The 19,570-nt window shown below is 38.2% G+C and overlaps 2 protein-coding genes across 3 annotated transcripts; both read left to right on the forward strand.

The window, feature by feature from the left end:
• The first annotated feature begins 1,081 nt into the window (after window positions 1-1,081).
• Window positions 1,082-7,137, forward strand: LOC143852838 (small ribosomal subunit protein uS11y). The gene is made up of 6 exons (XM_077362460.1): window positions 1,082-1,237; window positions 2,891-3,013; window positions 3,144-3,189; window positions 4,500-4,585; window positions 4,688-4,817; window positions 6,791-7,137. Exons 1-6 carry the CDS (start codon window positions 1,235-1,237, stop codon window positions 6,856-6,858), a joined length of 456 nt encoding a protein of 151 aa, XP_077218575.1. The 5' UTR covers window positions 1,082-1,234; the 3' UTR covers window positions 6,859-7,137.
• A 2,480-nt stretch (window positions 7,138-9,617) lies between these two features.
• LOC143852949 (uncharacterized) lies at window positions 9,618-16,318 on the forward strand. 2 transcript variants are annotated; one of them, XM_077362621.1, is made up of 8 exons: window positions 9,618-9,934; window positions 10,864-11,169; window positions 13,309-13,517; window positions 13,616-13,664; window positions 13,748-13,837; window positions 13,971-14,033; window positions 14,283-15,730; window positions 15,808-15,944. In XM_077362621.1, exons 1-8 carry the CDS (start codon window positions 9,767-9,769, stop codon window positions 15,815-15,817), a joined length of 2,343 nt encoding a protein of 780 aa, XP_077218736.1. In that variant the 5' UTR covers window positions 9,618-9,766; the 3' UTR covers window positions 15,818-15,944. The 2 variants fall into 2 exon arrangements, with proteins under 2 accessions (XP_077218736.1, XP_077218735.1); XM_077362620.1 differs by having other exon boundaries at window positions 9,623-9,934; window positions 14,283-16,318.
• Window positions 16,319-19,570: the final 3,252 nt, after the last annotated feature.

A 19,570-nucleotide genomic window follows, 5' to 3' on the forward strand; every position in this document is an offset into this window, starting at 1 on the left:
ACAGGGTCTTAGCGAAAATCAGTTTGTTGACACACATATAACTTTTGTATCGATGATTAAAACGCCTGTTCTGACCCAAATGCGAAGGTAGTAAAGGGAAAAAAAACACCCTAGTTCTTCTCCCTATTGTCCTCCGAAAATTGGAGCAAGTTGAATCTGCAAACAGAGCATTAGTGTGCATTATTGGGAGGATAATAGAAACAAGGTGTGAGATGTGCTGCCACTAAGCTGTACGAGGACCCTTTACACACCATTGCATCCATCCTAGTAGATTTCTACCATGTTGATCACACCAACTCTATTCAAACCCATGCGTCTAGTGTGGCTCACCATTTTACCTCATGTTTTGATAGGGTAAGTCCCACAATCTCCACCTAAGCCCCTGCATAGTGTGTGGCCCGCCATTTAAACCTCATGCTTTGAATTTTTGATTGGTGGGGTTTATTATTTTATAGCCATGCATATGGTGGGCCCAATGATCTCCACATAAACCTCAGCATAGCGTGTGGCCCACCATTTACACCTCATGTTTTGAATTTTTGATGGGCGGGGCTTTATTTTTTTGTAACCATGCATGTAGGGCTATGGTGGGCACAATGATCTCCACCTAAGCCCGGGCAATGTGAGTGGCCCACCATTTTACACCTCATGTCTTGAATTTTTCATGGGTAGGGCTTATTATTTTGTACCCATGCAAAGAGGCCTATGGTGGGCCCAAAGATCTCCACCCAAGCCCATGTGTAGTGTGCGTGGCCCACCATTTTATTTATCATGTTTTGATGGGGTGGTTCCCATGATCTCCACCGAAGCCTATGCGTACGGTGTGGCCCACCATTGTACCCCTCATGTGTGGGATGTCACCCATTATTTTACACAGGCTATTGGGATATGGTAGGCCCAGTAATCTCCACCCAAGCCCATAACTATGGCCCATCAATTTACAGCTGTTTGGGAAATGATATTTCCTCCCCTCTTTCTTTCCCCATCCAGCCCCTTCTAGCCTAAAAGAGTAGTCATAAATACACTACCAGGGGGTGGTACAAGTAAGAAAAGGGGGCGAATATATCACTATACACGCCAAGAATGCTAGTTTGGTTTAGGGTCATTCGGCAAACGCTATAAAAGGGGAGCTAGGGTTTTGTTCATATCGTTAGGGTGAGACGACTGAGGAGAGGGAGACAGTCGCCTTCTTTTATTCTCTGAAACCCTAGCTTTCATACCCTCCGCACCAATCATGGTAATCTCTCTATCTTTTGATTCTCAGTTGATTTTTTTTTTCTTCTTTCTCGATCTCTGTTTTTTTTTTTCATCTATGAATCAGTCCTTTCTTAAACAAATGCATGTTTATATAGTCAGTAGCAAATGAGAAAACGCACAACAAACAGATGGTTTTTTTTTTTTTTTTTTTCATCGCATGAGGATCTGAGATAGATCTTCATGTCGCATCTAAAGTTTATAGACCCAAAACACCATCTGGGTATTGCTAAATCTTCCATGGGTTTTGAGTTTAATCGACTATTTAGCTGCTTTATCTATGCTTTGGACACAATAATGTTAACTGCGTTGAACTGAATTGAGTTCTGATCTTTCTCAATCAAACGGATGGTTGAAAGGAATAATGACAACTTATAGCATTCAATTGGCCAATGACGATTGATTGGATGGGTAGGATTGTATAATTGATTTAATTTTTAGCCAAAGGTCCTTCCACGGTAAGGTCTGCCGTCGATTGCCCAACTTTATTATAGTCACACTTAGTTGGGTATGGGTAGGAAAACTCATCTCAGTATGTCATAATGATCAGATACTACCTCTTTTTTCTATTTTCCCCTTTTCGTGTGATTAACCATCCTAGAATACAAGCAACCAAGGATTAAGGTCTTATCCATGAAAAGCTGATCTACAATCAAACATGTCGTCTGTATTATTGAAGCTTGTTTAGCAAGATAATCTGCCTCTCTGTCTGCTTCCCTCCAACATAGGTGCCAGTTATAGATGTTATCTTCATGCTAGCTAATAGCTATAACTTCATGATCCATTTATACTGTTTTACTGTAAAAGCCTCATGGTGTCTACAGGCAGCCTCACTGTCCTTCTACTTGCGGTATCTGATATCTCAGTTTTTAATTTGTTAGTTCTTTATCTTGTGATGATTTGATGAAATTTTATGAAAGATGAAGAAACAGGAAAATGTATCGTGGATTGAAAATAGCTCCTCATTACTCAACAAAGGTGTTGTCATGCTGTCTAGCGAATAGATCTGTGAAAGAAATGTATCATCAATTGTCATGCTGTGTAGTGAATAGATCATATCTTATTTGCATTTTGAATGTTTGTAAAAGGAAATCTCTATTTATTTCTTAAGGTAATGATTCTTTTTGTATGGATCCATAAGCCTTACAATAAAAGTATAATCACCACTGGCCTGTTGGATTGCATTTTGGGAATGGGTAAATATTTTAGATGAGAAGGTCTCATAATTTCTAATCATTATTCTAAGAGTCTTTGGCTTTGTTTGTCTTGTGGATAGGAAGCATCTGTTGATGTCATTTAATTGATACCATTGAAATTTGTTGTCTTTCGAAATTAGCGTTTTAATTTTATACTTTCCTCTGACCACTCTTTATGAAACAGTAACAGTTATTAACCTATCTTAGTGAATTTTTTTTAAAAATTTTGTTATGAAAATACCCAACTATTTTTATTTAATGTCTTCATCAAATATATATTGAAATGTTAGATATTTTTCATCAAATATGTTGCAATGTGGATTTTTAGTAGAGACACACTTGAAAGTAGACATCCATTTTTAGATTTTTTTCCCCCAATCTCTTGGAATACCCTGCATTTAACTTGTGGTTTCTACTTCCTATATGGTGAGTGTTTACAGTCAGGAAGAAGAAAGACCAGGGAGGTCAAAGAGGAAAATGTGACCCTTGGACCCACTGTACGTGAGGGGGAGCATGTCTTTGGTGTAGCTCACATTTTTGCATCATTCAATGATACTTTTATTGTAAGTTACTATTTTCTCGTTCTACATCTCGTATTGTAAGTTACTAATTTTCTCGCTCACTTTTTTGCATCATTCATATTTCTGGGTTGCCTTTTACTGATGGTTTTATATGTTTTCTTTTAAATCGCAGCATGTGACTGATTTATCTGGAAGAGAAACAATGGTTCGCATTACTGGTATGAGAAATCCTTTCTTCTTCTTTTTTGAATTTTTTTTGGTGGATGAGAGATCTCATGTTTGAATTTGAAATGAGCAGTTGCATTGTTCATGCTGATTTAAGTGATTTTCTGTTATCCAGAAAGCAAGTAATTGCAGCTTAGTGAATTTTCTCTTGACAAGTGACATGCATTTTTACTGTCATGTAAATATTGTCATATGCAACTGCGATTGTGACACCTTTAGGAGATGAAACAATCTGTCAAACTTCATATAGAACAGCTTATCTGAAGATGTCCTTATAAATAGCTACTGTAAGTATCTTCAAACAGTTTAGTAGTGGGTAGTTTAGTTTTTTGAAAACAAATAAATAGCCTACTAAGATAAGAATTTCTTCATCAAGTCTAGCCTCAGAACTTTTTCATGCAATGGCAGAGCTTTTATACCAATATAAATTATCTGAATAACCAATAAATCTTCTTTATATCTTTGTACATGTTTTACATTGCGTCTTCACATCATTGTAATATTTACTCAAACACAAAATGGAGAAAATAAATGGACTTTCAGATTGCAAAAAAGTTCGTTGTTGGTATTTTTTTTACAAACTAAATCTGGACTGACAAGTTCTAGGAAGATGACATGTTGGTCGAAGTTGGTGATGTCAAAGAGGTGGAATAGAGAGTGGCTTTCCGTAAGGCTAGTGGAAATCGAAGTTTTATAGACCATAGATTTGAAATCTAGTTTCTCTATTCTTACTTTATTTTCTTGTCAAAATTATGATGTTTTTTAAGCCTAGAACATGGAGGTTGAAGTTGGTGATGAGTAACAGGTGGAAGAGGGTGTCTTTCCGACACCGCAAGTATCAAGGCTGGTGGAAGTTGAAGTTTCACATGCCATAAATTTGAAATTTTGTTTTGCTGCTCCTAATTTTCTTGTCAAAATTATGATTTTTTTAATGGTAACATGAATGTGTTGAATAGACCTTATGGATTTGGATGTGGTCTCTTGGGTAATGGAAGAGGGTGCTAGTGTCTTTGGAAGAGGGTTACCTTAAAATTTTGGGTCAATTTTGGGATTTTGGGTTGAGATTTACTTTTAAATTGGGTTGAGTTTCTGTTGAACCCATTTCTTTCTCTCTTTTTTCCCGTAAAATCTCAACAAGATCCAGATTTGCACCCCACCAGCGATATTATTTATTTATTTATTTTTGATGTGTTCCACCGGAGATATTATTAGTCATTTTTAACTTGACTTTAACTTTGGACCAAACAAGAAAGAAACACTACATTTGATCTGTGACATGGGTATCTTTTACTTCTCCGTTTAGGTGGAATGAAAGTTAAAGCAGATAGGGATGAATCTTCACCTTATGCTGCCATGCTTGCAGCTCAAGACGTTGCGCAACGATGCAAGGTGTGTACAGTCAATTCCACTTATTTATGTATCCCGTCTTCACATAAGTAAAACACGTAAACAGCTACTGGAACTACTTGTTTCTTGTTTGATTCTATGTAGGAGCTCGGAATTACGGCTCTGCATATTAAACTTCGTGCAACTGGAGGGAACAAAACAAAGACTCCCGGACCTGGTGCACAGTCTGCTCTGAGGGCTCTTGCTCGGTCTGGAATGCGTATTGGTCGCATTGGTAAGGCTTTTACTTATCTAAATGTGTATTTATTGTGCTATTATGTTCATATGGGGTTTGCTAATTTTAGAGTTTGAATGCTATCAACTATTATATTAACTAGTTGCAGACCTGTGCGATGCATGGGGCGACGAATGTTATGATGAGTGGGGCCCACTATTATATATGTTGTGTGCGTGTAGTCAAATATTTTTCAAAAAGTACGGCCCACTTCATAGGATGATCCGAATCATTCATTTGTTGGGCAACACCGTAAATAGGCTTCACTGCATTAATCATCTCCATAGGATGATCCTAACCCTCCAATCTATGGAGGTTTCTATAACAGGCAATCCCATTGTAGATCCGGCGATTAGGATCATCCTATGGAGATGGTTTACCAAGTGCAGCCAATTTACATTGTGCCCTAAGAAATGAACAAATTTTGGATCATCCTATGAAGTGGGCTGTAGGCCTACATTACATTTTAAATTTTTTTGGAGAGAGAGACGCTAACTAAACTTTTCCTAAGAATAAAAATTTTTGTGAAGTGTGTGCGATGAGAGAGAGAGAGAGAGAGAGAGAGCATTTATCTAGGTAGCTATAATGTAGGGACTGAACTCCAGAATCTATCCATTTACCAACAAATTCCTATTTTGGAGAGGGTCAAGTATATGGATTTTGGCAAAAAAAAGATGTATAGCTTATTGAATGAGGGAAAATCTCCTATTTTCATGGGAGGCAAATATATGGACTTTTGCGAAAATTCTGTAGATTTAACGACTTAAGAGCGATTTTCGTATTTTGAGAAGAGGACGGGGGGGGGGGGGGGGCGCAATTGCGAACAATTTTAGAAGGGATATAAGGAGATTTTATTGGAAAATTGGGAAACAAAACCGGGGTGATAAATACTGAATATGTAGTGGTGATAAAACGGGATGCAGAAAAATTAAAAAAACAGGATGGCAAGTGGCGCACTGGCAGCTTCCAGGATTCCGTTTTACGTATATATTATATGATTTTCATCGCTAGATTGGCTGGTAAGAGCTGTATAGTTTCTTTTAACTGAATGGTGTGAAGAGAACTCATGTTTCGAAAAATGCTACTGGCATGATCTGTGATCTTTTAACTGAATGGTGTGATAATGGCTTGAGCTATATGTGTTTGATGTTAGAACCACAAGGTTGTGGGGTTCAATCCAAGCTTTTCCTTACCCAAAATGTAGGCACATTCTTTGCTCAATGCCATTCATTTGTCAAGATTAAGTGTTGTGATCTTAGAAGTAAACGCTCTCCTCCCATTTGTGAATTTGGATGATTTTACCAGTTCCATAATGGCAATAACCTGTACAATGGATGTCTCCATGAATGCATAGATAAATGCTTGAGTGACTGTTGCTTTCTTACCTAACATTGAAGCTTGAACATCATGTGTAGTTTTGAATTCGTTTGGCTGTGTTGATCAATACTTTTATTATTGTTGTTAGAATAAAGATACAAGTACCAGTTGGTTTAGATTTTGCCCAAACCTTTGTCCCAATATTTTCGTTTCCTACCAACAAAATAAGAGTACTTATCATTTTGTTGAGATAGCAGGGCATTTTTGCCATAAAAACAGTTATTTATGTTCTGTTGGACTTATTGTTCATGATGGATGCTGTTTGGGGAAATTCCCATACCTTGCAGTTTTTCCTAGCAGCTTTATTACTATAATTTGCTAGTGTTTAAGCTTTTTTCTTTTAGGGCGATGATATTTTCAGTCCCCCTGCATTACGCGCATGCTCCCCTTATAACGTGATTTGACGTGAAAAGTGGGCAACTTTAACGCTTTTTGACGTCATATCACGTTATAAGGGGGGAGCGTGCATGTAATGCAACGTGAGTGAAAATATCATCTCCCTTTTTTTATTGTGTTTGATTTGGAAAAAAAATGGAAGTTTTATTGGATGTACTGGTGCTGATCTCTAATCTGGCATTATCTGTTGTATGTTGCAGAGGATGTGACCCCCATCCCCACCGACAGCACCCGCAGAAAGGGTGGGAGAAGAGGAAGGAGGCTGTAATTGGCTATCCATCCATCCATCCGTCTATCATTTTGGTTTTTCAAGTGCAAATGAAGGTTTAGTGGCCTTTTAGTTTTGTAGTTTTGATTGATGATTTTGGTCTGTTTTTCTAAGCTCGTCAAACTATTATGGACTATATTTCTTCTGTATGGTGTCTAAAAAAACCAGGTCATTCCAATGAGACTAGGTCACAATATCTTAGTAAACTCTCTAAACGTTTAAGAAGCATAGTTGAATGATCCCCAAAAATTAGTCAATGCATGGAGTTATTTTAGTCTTCTTTTGGTGATATCCAATGTTGAAGTTCTCAATGAAATTTCACTGTCCTGGCAAGATGGATATAAAATTTGGTCAACTAAGGCCTTCTTTGATGAATAAACTCGTCACTTTGGATGGTTGGGCTGTCTGTTTGGTGTGATTGGTTTTTAGTAGGGGTGCAACTCGGGTCGTGTTTTACCCGACCTGCATCGACTGGACCCGAAAATAGCATGGGTCGGGTTTAGAAATCATGAGTCTTGGGTAGGGTCAGGTTTTAGTTTAAAAACCCGTCTCAATCTTGGGTAGGGTCGGGTTTGAAGAGAAAAAGCCCAAAACCCAACCTGACTTATGTAGGTGTACGATGACATTTTTAATTATCTCTTGAATAACATAACAAATTGTTTTTCAATATATTGATAGAATTGTTTTCACTGAGGTGATCATGTTTGTGATGTGGCAATATAGTTTCCTTCTTAAATTTATACACTCGATTACATAAATTTAGAGATTTTTGGTGTGAAGATTTGTTTTTTTTTTCTACCTGTCAACATGAAAAAACCCGACCCGACTCGAACCGACCCCAGAATTATCAAGGGTAGGGCCGGGTTTGGGAATCGTGGGTTTTCTGGAAAAGAACCCAACCCGGCCTGACCCGAGATATTTCTTAGATAGGGTAAGGTTCTTCAAAACCTGACCCTCCTGACCGGCCCGATCCGAATTGCACCCCTAGTTTTTATTATATTTTATGGGCAGATGATATCATTGAACTTATGTTAATTTGTACTTCTCTATTTCGCTGTTAAATGATGTTAGAATTTTCTAACATAAAAAAGCATTCAACAAAGTGAAGCGGCATTATTAAAAGGTGGTGTGGGTAACAATTGAATATATTTTCTATTTATGATGTGGTTGGGTAGATGAATGTGCCCCTTACTTGATCGGAGGGCGCTTGTATAGAGAATGAATAATAATCTTTTTTCTCCTCGTCGTTAGTTGATTATGCTTACTTTTCCAATATGTCATGCTTTTCCATTTTTTATTAAACATGGAAAAAATTAGGCTACTGATATTTGCACTACGATGTTTTGATAATGAGGAAAGTGTTCCTGCACGGCTGCGCAGGGAAGCTCAAGTGGCTTAAAAAGCCTCCATTGGTTCGTTTAGCGGGTCCACAAAAGTGACCAAAGGAGGCTTTATAAGCCACTTAAGCCCAATGGGAGGCTTTATAAGCCACTTAAAGCGTAGAGATCCATGCGCAGCTGCACAGGAATACTTTTCTCTTTGATAATATGCAAAGTTGCAAACCTTGTCTTTCATAATTTAACCAACTATCAAAGGCTATTACAATTCCCAAAAAGCACTCAGCAGCCGTTTAACAAAGAAAAGAAAAACAAATGAGTTCACCTTCTCTTCATTTCCAATTGATTGAAGCGAGCCCACCTACCCCGTAGTGGTAATGAAGATAAAATTCAGTTCTATAGAGTGCTCATTCAAGTATCTTCAAAGGTTCTTTATCTCATTAGGTGAGTCCTCTTGAATGCCTCATCAATGATGATAATGACCATCCCAATTGTGGAAAACCCCATAGCCAGTCCCCTACACTAGCACTAACCCAATTAGCGAACGAAGCAAATTCCTTCACTGCAAGGTTTTAAATTTTGGTTTCGTAAAGCATTTCGGTCCTCGCCGAAACCGAAAATTTTGGCCAAATTTCGGGCGAAATCCAAGCTTTCATTCTCGACCGAAACCTGGAATTTCGGTCGTAATTTAAAACCTTGTCATTGTTAGAGCTTGATATAAGATGTGGAGGCTGGCATGACTAAGTTCCTTTAGGGCGGGATCCGCCCCGCCCCGCTAGAGGGTGGGGATTTCCCGATTTGGGCGGGGATGGGGATGGGCCGCCCCGTCCCGTTTCAATATGCAAGCCATTATCAATATCCTCTTATTTTAGTACTGTTTTAGTGGTTTTTTTTGTGAACAACAAACATTTCTTTTAGGTTAGTGATATTGGCACTACTATATTTTGATAAGTACACAAAAATGGCTTGTCTTTTCTTTTTCATGGAAGTTAAAAAGCATTTTTTTGAGGCGGGATTTTTTGTGCGGAAGGGGATGGGGATTAGAAATTCCCCGCGGGGTGGGGATTCCTCTCCACCCCCAAGCGGGGACGGGGAATTTTCCTTCCGGCAGGGACAGGAATGTTATTCTATCTTTCTTCATCATAGGCCATGAAGGGAGAAGGATAGAGAAAATGGAGAGGCGAAGCAAGATATTACTATTCCTTGCTGTTATTCTACCTCTCTTCATCACAGGTCATGAAGGGAGAAGGATCTATAGAGGGACCGCACATTAGATGGCTGATCCTAAGTCCTAACCCCTTATAGATCAGATGGTTAGGATCAACCTATGGAAATGATTTTTGGGCACAACCTATTTAAGTTGTGGCTCTCATCTAATGGACGGTTTGGCTCATCTTATAGTGTGGGCCGTACCATACTTGTTGAAAAATAATGGACTATATAAGGCCTTTCATCGTATAAAAACTCAGATATGCTGAGCTTCAATCATGATATCAGGTGTTAAATAAAAAGCAGATTTTTAGCCCTCCCCCTTTCCCAACTCTCTCTCAGAAACCCTAGAGATTTGTGGCATGGATGATAGTTGTGTTGTGTGTGCAGAGCCCCTTGAATGGGTGGCCTCTGGGCCTTGTGGCCACCGGGAGGTGTGTTCGACCTGCGTGGCTCGCCTCCGCTTCGTTCTCCAAGACTGCCGCTGTTGCCTCTGCAAGACAGAATCCTCCTCTATTTTTGTTACCAAGGTTAGGCTTTCTTTATAATTTCCTCACTTCTCCCCAATTCCTTCTTTTTTTTTTAGGGTTTTCGTCTTCCATAACACAATTTGTCCAGTTTTGTGCTCATCTGTGTGGTTAGGGTTATTGATTTCAAATCTTTGTTTTAGAATTGTCGATTTTACGGAATTAATGCTTATTGTATTCCTTTGATATTCGTTTTGGAAATGTAAAGTTTACGGATTTAATGGATTCAATGGATGCATGTTTCATTTTGTTAAGAGAGTTATGTTGTTTTCAAATTTATTTTTTCTTCTTGTATTGGATTTTATAAAGCTCCGTTTCTTTCGACGTAAAATTGGACATAAAATTTGCTTTATTTTCATTTTTACAACATAAAACAAATTTTACTACACTTGATTCATGGGAATCTAGAGATAATCGATGAATTGTATATAGCTTTATTGGGTTGTTTTGGATTTTTTTGACCTTAATGTTGTCTTTGAAAGTGAGATCTTTTTTACTCTTTGAATCAATCATTAGTGACTTGGAAACCAATAATTCATATGGTTGTACATTCTAGTTCCTTATGTTCATCTGTGCTCATCGGGTTTTACTTTTGAATTACAATACTACTGGGACTACTATGGGACATTCACATTGTGGATCTTCGATTTTTTTTTTATACATTTTGGAGGAACCATAGCTTTACTGGTTTCCATGGAAGTTGTTATAGCTGTATATCATTATGAGAAACATAATTTTTTTTTATTTTAAAGAAAACTTTCTGTAAGTCGTTGAATCCATAGAGAATACCGTGGCAACAACTATGGCTATTCATTGAGTTCTATAACTTTGGTAGTGGTGGTGGTAGTGGTAGGAGAAGGGGGCTCTTTTCTTTAACTAATGTAATGGTTGCTTATTGATTTTTGAAATGTGTATTTTGCTGGATTTGACAGGCTCTAGGAGATTATACGAGGGTGATAAACGACTTTTCCATCTTCCCAACTGGTGGGACGGAGGGTAAAGTTGGAGAATATTGGTACCATGAGGACACACAATCATATTTTGATGATGTGGATCACTACAAGATGATTAAGGCAATGTGTAGACTGTCATGCAGTATATGCGACAAATATGGAGAGGAGCAAGGAAATGATGGTGCAAAGAGAAAGGGCAAGTTTAGGAATATTGAGCAACTAAGGAGTCATTTATTCCACAGGCATAAAATGTTCATGTGCACTCTATGTTTGGAAGGAAGAAAAGTAAGATCCATTTACAACTTAAATACGATCCCATGCTCAAATATTTTGGGGTTTCCTTGGTTTAATATAAATGGCCTGTAATAATCATATGCAAAACAATGAATTACTGATATTCCTTTCTCTTTCATTACCTAACAATCTGTTAGGTTCTGCTTCCTAAAGAATATCCCTTTTGTAGAATGTTTTAAAATCATTGAGCTGAAGAATTTTTTATGATGTCTGAAACTAAATATACAAGTTCTCCAAGCATGTTTCATTTTCTCAGGAATAAGTATCTTTGAACTCTTAAAGACTCTGTATCCAAAAATTTGCATCATTAATACCTGAGTATGATTTTAAAACATATATCTTCATTCTAAGGATTTGCCTTCATGTTTTTTCTTTTTCAGTCAAAGGGATACTATCACATACTCTTCTTCATTGAAAAAATAGTGTCAAGTATACCTGTATATATCAAGGTAGAGGTGTCAGAATAAGTCAAAGATGGTCCATTGTCAAGTATACATGCATATATCTAGGTAGAGGTGTCAGAATGAATCAAAGAGGGTCTTGCCCAATATGGGTTTTTTTGGTTTTGCTATTATCCTTTTTTCTGAAATATTAGAGCTGCCCTATGTCGGTTAGACTTAATTCATTTACAGTAACAATATCTTTTTTTCCCCCTAATTTCTTAAGACATTTTAGGAATTTACATGGAGACTTGGCTCTTCTTCTCGTTGATCATTTCTTTTCCTGGGATGTTTTTTAAAAAAAAATCATATTGGAGAGAACACACAACATGTGAAAGCTGTTCCTTCTCTTCTCTATAAGCTATGCTATTATTGGAAGAGATTTTGCAAAAAGAAAGCATGTACATTTCATAAACCGCTTGGTTCAGGGTGTAGTACCCCGACTCAAAACATTATTGAATATTAGCATCAACTTGTAATAACAAAATACATTTCATAAACCTCTTGGTTCAGGGTATATTACCCCAAAGTGGATTTTAGATTTAATTAGAAGAGCTGGCCTCAATTTGCCACAAACACAATCCATTTGGAATACTGGCTTTGGCTTTTGAAATACTGGCACTGCTATGCATTTGTGGGCTGATATTAAAGTGCTTGATACAAAATTATATCAACCTTACCAAAAATAAGAGAAATGTATAGAATCATTGCATACGCACGTATAAATTAAATTCTCTGGTAGGCTGGTCAACTTCATTTTCCATATCAGGGAGGGTTTCAGGGCCGTAATGGCCATTCCCTGTGTGCCGTGCACTTGGGCCAGACTGCTGACCGTGCATGTAGCGTGCAGGGAGTTGTGGCTGTTCTGGACCTGTTGTCTCCCCGGCGTCCTGCTTGACCTCTTCCAAAATATTGGGTTAACTATGTTAAATTTCCTAGTAAATGTGATGGTTAACATCATGGAAACTGTTTCCATTAGTGGGAGACACTTCCTAGTAAAAATCATGGTTTGCCCAAAAATGTGAAACATGTTTCCTCGTGTTCCCCATGAAGCAAGCATGGGAAACACATTTTACTCTCCCGATAGAGTTCCTCACGTTCCCCATGAAACAAGTTAGGGAAACAAATGCCAACCTCACACACAAAATATTTTCTGCAGCATTTTCCTTAGTGTCTCATGTACTTCCTTCCATTTCTCAATGCATTTCTCCTTCATTTGCCCGCTTGCAAAAACCCTGCATTTATCATTTTGGCATAATGCATTTATTAACCACTTGGCGCTCTAGATGAAATTCATATTTTGATTTCGATATTGGAGCTCATAAATTACATTCTATTATATTCTCCTGGATTGATGAATTTTGGCCATTTATGGAAAGATTAATAACTTTCTTTTCAATAAATGAAAATTTACGAGTTGTTGATTGAGGATGATGAACAAGCTCTCAAAACCATGAACCACCTTTATCACTTCTGAAGGTGTTTTTTTTCAGTACTAGAAGGTTCTTTATTTTATGTTTTAATAGCCAGCCATTTGGAGTCTTTCGCGTATACTTTTATATTTTTCTTTTGTGTTACAACGAGTAAAGAAGATGATTTTCATGGTTCTCAATAGATTGTCATTAATTGCACACATATACTTACCATCTGTTTAGTGATGGCACTGACCCCTCTTAGGATGTTGAAGCAGATATTTATTTGCGAGCAAAAGCTCTATACTAGAGAACAGTTGAATCAACACATAAACACTGGCGATTCAGAGGTGGACGGCAGTGAGAGTGAACGGGGTGGCTTCATGGGGCATCCCTTGTGTGAATTCTGCAAAAACCCATTCTACGGGGATAATGAACTTTACATGCATATGTCTACAGAACATTACACTTGTCATATATGTCAAAGGTACACACTGATTTCTGTTTTTAAGAAGGCCATATACACTTCTCAATTTAAGAGGACTACATAGCTCACATAAAGTTGATTTATTTTCGACAATGCAGGCAGCATCCGGGACAATACGATTATTATAAAAATTATGATGACTTAGAGGCAAGACATTTTTCAATTCTTTCAGCTGTTGCTTATGCTTTGTCAATATGTTTTGAGTTTTAAATCTGGTTATCCTGTCACAGATCCATTTCCGTCAAGTACATATCCTATGTGAAGATGAGGCATGCCTTGCCAAAAAGTTTGTTGTTTTTCAATCTGAATCTGAAATGAAGGTGATTTCTTAATCCAAATGAATATGGTGATTTTATTATTCATTTTTTTTGTTTTGTAGTACGTATTATTGTCACTTTCTTCTCCTATGTTGTGGAAATTTTCTGAAGTAATTTTTTTTTTCTCATTTGTTAGAGGCATAATACTATTGAGCATGGGGGCCACATGTCTCGTTCTAAGCGCAATGCTGCACTTCAGGTATGTATGAAGTGCATAATTCGTTTATACATATGATAAGGTGCTGTCTGTTCTTACAAATTTTGCTTTGAGTGTTTTTTCATTCTTTCCAATAGGGAAAGTTGTCAGTGTTAAGCATTCATAATGTATTATGCACATTTTAGACATTTGTTATGAAGTTTTGCATTCAAAACAATATATTTTCCATTTTTGGTCACCTACCCTTCTGTCCATGCTCATAGCCCCTACTTTTTATCTATTTTTATCCAGATACCAACTAGCTTCCGGTATCGGCATAGTAACGAAAATGATCAGCGCCGAGGAAGAGGACGGGGATTCCGTCCTGATTCATCCGACAATCAACTTTCCGTAGCCATCCAAGCCAGTTTTGAAATGGCCAACATTGATAACACAATCAATGACACCTCATCCAATACTCTAGTTTCTGATCATGGGGAGACAAGTGAATATGATGCAGCCATCAACCCTTTTGAATCGTTAGCTATTGCACAAGACATTGAGGCATCCTCAAGGTACCGCCAGGCGGTTAGCCACAGCTCAAGGACAGCCCGTCTGGAAGAATCTTCCTTTCCTCCACTCCCTGCGGCACAAAGCAGCAGTAATCAGAATCCAAGTCATGAATCAAAAGGCCTGGGAAAGAACACAATGGCTGCCCGCCTTCGTTTGCGCAACAAGGTAACAGTTCTCAATCCTACTCAGACCAGACCAAGGGCAAATCATAGAATTGTATCATCTAGTTCTAGGCCTACAGAGAATTCTGGACTTGTTTCATCTAGTTCTTCAAGTCCTGCTCAGAGTTGGCCAGCAATTAATCATAGAGTGCCATCTTCTGGTTCTCCAAGTTCTGCCCTGTGTAAGCCAGGAACAAACCATTTACTGGCGTCATCTAGTTCATTGAGTTCTGTGAAGGCTAGGGAGACAAATAATCATGGCCTTGTACCCCCCGGTTCTGCAAGTTCTTCATCGAATTTAAGTAGAATTGGCAGGGTTAGCCACTCTGTGTCGGCTCCTAACCTGGGTGATGGTGGGTCTTCAAACTCCAAGTCTGGTATGGTCACTGGCACTGGAATTGAGAACCAAATGTTGCCCACGAGCAGCCAACCTCGGCTAAAGATGGAAGACGTTAAAACTGCAAACAAGACTTTAGTGGAGAAGATTCGTGATGATTTAGGAATGGATGAGAACAAATATGCAGCTTTTAAGGAAATCTCATTGGAGTACCGTCAAGGTATAATTGGTACGTGGGAATATCTGGCATATGTCGAGCAGTTTGGTCTGTTACATCTTGTTCTTGAGCTTGCTCGACTCTGTCCTGATGCTCAGAAACAAAGAGAGCTCATTGAAACCTATAACGCTAATTTCCTGAGCAATGGTCCACGAAAAAATGGTGGAGGCAACAGACAGAGAAAAAAAGAGAGTGGTTCCTTGAGAGAGAATGGTGGTGCCAACAGTGCTAGCAAAAAAGAGAGTAGTGGTTCTATCAAAGGAAAGGGTAAACGTGTTGATGGTGTGGGTAGTTCCACGAAGGATACCTTGGCAGATAGTGTTATAGACACAGTAAGGAAACTACAAGCAAGCTACAAGCCTTTAGAGGAGGTGGAGGTATTATCGAGGGACGGGTATCGAAGTGCCAAGGGAAAACCAAAGTTATCATGGACAGAAGGGCAATCAGAATTGAGTTCTGCGACTGCGAAAGGGTTGCTGACTGATTCAAACAACATCAATGAATCTCATCCAAATGGTAATGGTTCTAATCAAAATATGGGTGGTGCAGGAAACAGTAAGCAAAAGCGGAAAACATCTAAGTTCCATAGGGTCCGTCTTGGTGATGATTCAGCGGCAGCCCTTCTCGACCTTAAACATTCAGATGCTGATCCCGATAATGCAGAAGAAACAACAGAGAATCAGAACTCTTCTGATGGTTTGCCGGTTCGTGGTGTTTGGCGGAATGGTGGTGGACAGAGACTAGTGGCAAGGACTCAGAGGAAAGCCTAAGAATGAGATCCCCCCTTTTTTTTTTTACTGCGATTCTGTAGATAGCAGCCTGGTTTTATAGCTAGGCTTGGGAATTCAGTGGAATGAAATCTTCTGTGGGGTTTTATATATTTATTTTTTGGCACCATGCTTGCCACTCAATTCCCATAGGAATAGAGGGGAATATTTTGTGCAGTGACGTGCTTACCGGAGAGTTGATACAGGTGAATTGTGTATAAATAGCATCAGGACTGAGAGATTTGAATTGGGTTGCTGAGGAAAATTGAAGTTGCAGTATTTTGGGGTTTGCATTTTTGTTTGTTTGAGTTGTTATCCACATAAAAATTGCTCTTCAGACCAATTATTTAAGTATAGTGTAAACTAAGAAGACAGGAATGCTATTATTAAAACAGTGGAATAAAATTGAAGTTGTAGGATTTTTGGGTTTGCGTTTTTGTTTCATATTAGGGAAAAAACTAGATACACCCACTCAACTTTATGACATTTTCAACGATAACCCTGACTTCTCAAAGTCATCAACGACACCCCCTTAGTTTTCAATAATGCTTGTTACGTGGCAGGGTGGACTGGAACGAAGAAATTGTCATGGGTGTCTTTGATGAATTTTGAACTATGGGGTGAAAAGTTAGGGGGTATACTTCATGGACGGTGAAAAGTCAGGGGGTGTCGTTGATGAATTTGAAAAGTCGGAGTTATCGTTGAAAATGTCAGAAAGTTGAGGGGGTTTATGTGTATTTTTCCCTATATTATTCACACAAAAATCTCATCAACCTACTATGCAAACATCCATGGATGAGACGCTTCTGCTTTAGCCATTTTATTACATTAAAGGAGCCACCTTCCACAGTTACCCTATCAAAGTAGTCTTCTGATCACGAAGGAGTCTTTTTATTCCGGCCGGCCTAGGATTTTCCAAGCTTGGGCTATCGAAGTTCAGCTTAAAGAGTCTCCTATTAGGAGGGCCCCAAGCCTGTTCCAGTCACTTGCTAAAGCATATCTCTACCTAACCACTCCATAAATCGTGCATTGAGACAAATCTGGAGCATGTAAGGGCCCTAACCCATGAGAGGGTAAGTGCTAGCACCTTAATGAAGAGGGAATGAGCGGTCTTTACAAAACCTCTGAACACCTTGGCTTCCACTCTTTTCAAAGCTCACATACTGTAGAGAGTAAAATTACATTCCATAGAATCTTACCTTTTCGCCACCAAGGGGCAAATGACCAACTCTCCAAGATCTCTGAGAGTTTAGAGGGGAACATCGATGCAATACTGAATCTACCAAGGACATTGCACCACATGTACCTAGTTATCTTGCAATGAATGAACATATGATCGAGTGACTCCCCCACCTCCACACATAATGCACAATGATCAATAATCCCTACTTAGAGTGAGGTAGTAGAGTTGGACTTTATTTCATGTAGCCACCTGCATATGTGGGGAAAAATATCTTTAAAATAAAGCTTCTATACTTCATCACATATGGGGGGTTGTGTATTTCCTATTTTGATTCGTTGCATCTCCATAATTTCATTTTACACCATACCATTTTTGTCGTACCAAACCCATATGGAATCATTCAAAAAAAAAAAACAAAACCATATGGGGAATTTATCCTGAACACATTCCACTTGGTTCATCTTCTCAAGTCAATCCATGACTTCTCCTGTCCCTACCATATCCACCATCATTGAGTGTCGATTTCATTTCCTCATATTTGTGTGTGTATCCACTGTGTAATACCTTTTATTATACAAAAAAAATAAAAAATAAATAACTTTTATCAGGTGAGGCCCAACAATAGTGCCTTGCCGGCCTTACAAAAGGTAACGCATTGCTTGCTTTCAGGATGGAAATATCAGCTCACTTCTAAAATCATAATCTAGTAATTCTATACGGTGCTTATAAAAATCATTATCTTCAGAAATAATTTAGTTTTGTGGGCAAGATTCTATCTTTAGTCATTTTTTTGGGGTAACACTCCTAATGAAGGGACCATTTCAAAACAACACTCCTGATGAAGGGTGTATTTTGTCTGATAAAATGTATAACAATTCTGAACATATGACACTAAGTTAGAGGAGAAAAAACCAGTTGAGAGAGAGAGAGAGAGATTCTAGCTATGAGTCATATAGACTAGGAAGAAGTATTCAATGATTTAATAGAACAATATGAATGTAGTAATGTCATAGTTTTAAAAAGTGATCTTACGTGCATAGTTTCCAATCATGACTTTTGTGGCATTAGCATGAGGGCCCACCACAACCAGCTTGTGGTAATCATGGGAACTCAAAGGCAACAAAGTGTTAATGTTCTTAGCAATACAATTCCTTCTATTGCTGCCTCAGCCGCCAACTCAATACTTGATTCCAAACAGACAACATCTTTTCCAAGCGACGAGTAAGCAGAGTTCCCATCGAAGTATCATTAGAACCCTGTATAAATTCATCAGTGCACTGTCCACTTCGCTCTCTCGGACTTTTCCCTTCTTGACGGCCGGCTCGGTGAAGTTGGTGTAGTAAATTCCACAATCCAAATCCAATCCTAAATTTTTTGCAAAATTAAATTGAGTAAAGAAAACCATTTTTTAATTAAAAATAAAAAAATACAGATTAATGAGTTGAAGATCTTACCACCTTTGAGAACTTGTGAAACTGCATCCTCTTCTGTGTCGTCAAGCCATTTATGGCCTTCCTTAACACACATCTCAAAGGGGCGTTGGAATGTCTCTACCATGTCTTGATCCGTGGCCTGAGCAATGTCACCTTTACCTCCAATAAATTGTAAAATAATAAACGATATATCAACATAAAAACGTAATATAATTAAGGAAAAATTCTCAAAAAATTGTGATTTTTATCTTAAAATCTCAAAAAATGGTGAAGTTTGCTAATTTCTCAAAAAAGGGTGAAACGCATCCCAATGAGTGTTTTAGGACTAAAATGCCCTTATGTTGTCTTTCCCTCCAAGAAAATGAGCAACAAATCCCAATACATTTCACCTGCCAATTTGACTTTTTTACCTTCTTCTTCCCACGCCAAAATCAAACTCCATTGGCTGCTGTAAAAATCCCAAACGAAAATTCATTGCAGAGAGGTGAAACTCCCCTCTCCTAAAATGTAGATTTTATTGGATCTTTTCTTTAGCTATCAAACCTAAGCTTCTCAAGTAGGTCCATTGTGCATACATTTAACATGGTCCTTACACTGCTATGGTGTATTGTCATCTTGTTTACTTGTTAGGGATTTGTTATGATTGTGTTAGGCATTTGTTATTGTCATCATCATCTTTCCAATGCTATGGTGTATTGTTATAATCTCTCTATCTCTCTATTGCCCTCTATGTTTCTATTTAGAGTAAACCAAGATGAAACTCATGTCTATACAATTACAACTACTATAAATAGTGAGAATGACTGTATTTATTGGATTTTAAACACTCAGAACCACTAATTAGACTTAGAAACCACTAATTATACCTAGGAAACACTATTTACCAGTATTTAGTAGTTCCAAGATATAAATAGTGGTTCACACAATCT

Source organism: Tasmannia lanceolata, unplaced genomic scaffold (genome assembly GCF_043159265.1).
Source record: "Tasmannia lanceolata isolate RefF3 unplaced genomic scaffold, GAP_Taslan_0.1 ptg000019l, whole genome shotgun sequence".
Lineage (NCBI taxonomy): Eukaryota > Viridiplantae > Streptophyta > Magnoliopsida > Canellales > Winteraceae > Tasmannia > Tasmannia lanceolata.